The sequence below is a fragment of the Frankliniella occidentalis genome, unplaced genomic scaffold, assembly GCF_000697945.3.
Source record: "Frankliniella occidentalis isolate FOCC.00 unplaced genomic scaffold, Focc_3.1 Scaffold35, whole genome shotgun sequence".
NCBI lineage: Eukaryota > Metazoa > Arthropoda > Insecta > Thysanoptera > Thripidae > Frankliniella > Frankliniella occidentalis.
This window is the reverse complement of record NW_026267165.1, coordinates 615,451-617,816: the sequence shown is the minus strand read 5'-3', so window position 1 is coordinate 617,816 and position 2,366 is coordinate 615,451. Positions and strand designations below refer to the sequence as shown.

General features: G+C 58.2%; 2 protein-coding genes across 4 annotated transcripts in view; both read right to left on the bottom strand.

Moving 5' to 3' along the window:
- The window catches only part of LOC113202361 (eye-specific diacylglycerol kinase), a 259,771-nt gene that overhangs the window by 160,945 nt on the left and 96,460 nt on the right, over window positions 1-2,366 (bottom strand). The gene's annotated exons all lie outside the window — the stretch shown is intronic.
- LOC113212973 (uncharacterized) overlaps window positions 7-2,366 on the bottom strand; it is a 5,129-nt gene continuing 2,769 nt past the window's right edge. Inside the window, exon 2 of the mRNA XM_026431856.2 lies at window positions 7-665. Within this exon, the coding sequence (XP_026287641.1) occupies window positions 286-665 (380 nt within the window). The 3' untranslated portion in view covers window positions 7-285. The remainder of the gene's footprint in view (window positions 666-2,366) is intronic.

The following is a 2,366-nucleotide window of genomic DNA, read 5'->3' as shown; positions in this document are numbered from 1 at the left end:
TAAATTACTTTAACAACGTTTTGAGCAATCGTCAGAACAAAACAAACCGACAGGGAAATAAATTAGCATCATCATTAACAATATCAACAACAACAACGAATAAATAACCGGCGTGGAGCTCTGCTACGAGGAATCGGCAGCGTTTTGTTGCGCAGTTCTAGAAAGATCATCCACCTCGGCGCTGCCGGGGCTGGGCGGCCGAGCGGGCCGTCGAGCACCACCACCCCCTGACGGCGCGCTCGTGCTGCTCGGCCAGGGCGCTCGCGGTGGAGGCCGCGGCCGCGCCTAGCTGGCGGGCGCCTGGGCGGCGAAGGCCTGTCGGTGAGCGTGCTCGGTCCAGGCGCGCTTGTCCCAGCCACCGGACTGGGCCGAGGGTCCGTAGCCGCCGAAGCTGCTGCCAGAGTCCCAGCCGCCGGACGGGGGGCCGTAGCTGATGCCGCCGTGGGCCTTCTTCTCCTGGAGCTTCCAGAAGAACTGGATGACGGCGATGGTGACGAAGATGAAGGACAGGAAGAAGGTCTTGACCTGGAGCAGGAACGACAGGAGGCCGACCTTCATGGAGATGAGCATGCCGAACATCATCTTGAGCATGTAGAAGGTCTGGAGGAGGCCGCCGCCCTTCTTGCCCTTCTTGCCGATTTTGCCGATCTTGATCTTCTTGCGGCCTGAAAGCAAAAGGAGGAGACTGGGGTTAATACCTTTACGTCAACAGAAGCAAGGAAGGGAGGAGCGGGAGACAAAACTCTTAACTTGAACGCGAGGGTCAACCTCAACCTGCTGCACCTATACCTATGCGTTGCCCCCCCCCTCTCTATCTCTCTGACGCACACTCACGGAAGGGCTCCACCCAAACACACGTGGCCCGTCGGGCGGTCGGTAATAAAAGGAGAAAACTAGACGGGCCCTAAGAAAAGGGCCGTGGGACCCATTGATAAAACTCGTTCCTGCCCTCCTCTGGCCGCCTCCGGACCGGGGCCGATACCGAATAAAATAAAAATGGGAGAAAATCCATGGCGACCGTTAGGCGGGTTGCGTGTTCGACACGGAGCCGAGAGGAGCGCCGCCGACGACCGGAAAGACGTGGAGGGAAAATTATTGAAATGGAGCCGCGAGTGGCTGGCGGGGTGCAAGTGCGATGGACCGGCGGGGGCCGCGTGAGAAGCAAGGCGGGCGGCGGGCGGCGGAGGAAGCGGCCCCCCGCCCGCCTCGCACGCGGCCCCCATCGTCCTACGACTCGCGGAATGGCTCCCCGATGACGGCGGCGGCAGGGCCGAAACTCTGAAGCGCGCGCGTCGCGGGCGCGTGCACAGGGGCTGAGGAGAGGACGCCGCCGGGGGTACGAGCCACTCGAGGCTCACCCCGACAGCCCATAACAGGAATAAACTGAAAGTCATGATACTCTGCATCGAAGTACACGCGTGTGTTGTTGGGGCGATTACGTCCTTGATCCTCCTCAATTGAAACTGTGACTTATGATGAGCGGTGGTTAAAGATGTAAAGTGACCTACAATTACCCCCCCCCTCCCCCTTTCTACTCCTCTCCACAACTGCGCTTAGCCGTGCGTTCGACAATAAGATTTGAATCCAGTCCACTTTCATGTGGAATTGAATAGGCAATCGTCCTGACATTGATCTCTCTCTCTCTCTCTCTCTCTCTCTCTCTCTCTCTCTCTCTCTCTCTCTCTCCCTTGGACCGTGACCTTTGTTTCATTGTGCGCCGGGCGCGAGGCGCGCGGAGCTCAACAGTCTCAACAGTCGATTATTCTCCTTGCATGTTAATCCGGCGGCGGGTCCGCACATTCCCCTCTGCTGTCCCTCCGTGAGATTGTGTGCCGCGCGTTTCTTTTATTTTTGACCCCCTCCCCCTCCTCCCCTCCGGGCCGCTCGCTTTGTGCCTCCGGCGCCAGGAGGGAGGCCCAGGCGTCGGGCGGGCGTTGGGGGCCTAACTGTTTGGAACGCGTTTAATCAGATGCCTTTGACGCGCACGCACACACACACACGCTTGCCCCTACCCCCCCCCGTATTATTATGTGATCAAATTTCATCATCGGATCGTCATCAGTTTGTCATCCGTTTGACATCTGTTTGTCATCGACGAGATGACAAACTGTTGACAAACTGATACCATACGTTTCCATGCGGATACACACAACGCTAATTTGTGAAATGTAGCCAACGCGGGGTGCGAGGCGAGAGGACCCGGGGGGAAGCCCGGATATCCTCCTAGGATAGCCCGCCAAGTCCAAACTCAATATAAATACAAGCAAGCGACGCTCGCCCGGCAGCTGTGCGCACACAGCAGAGCAGAAGCAGCAGCAGCAGCAGCACCCAGCAACCCCCCAATTAGAGAACGAAACTGTGAGCTG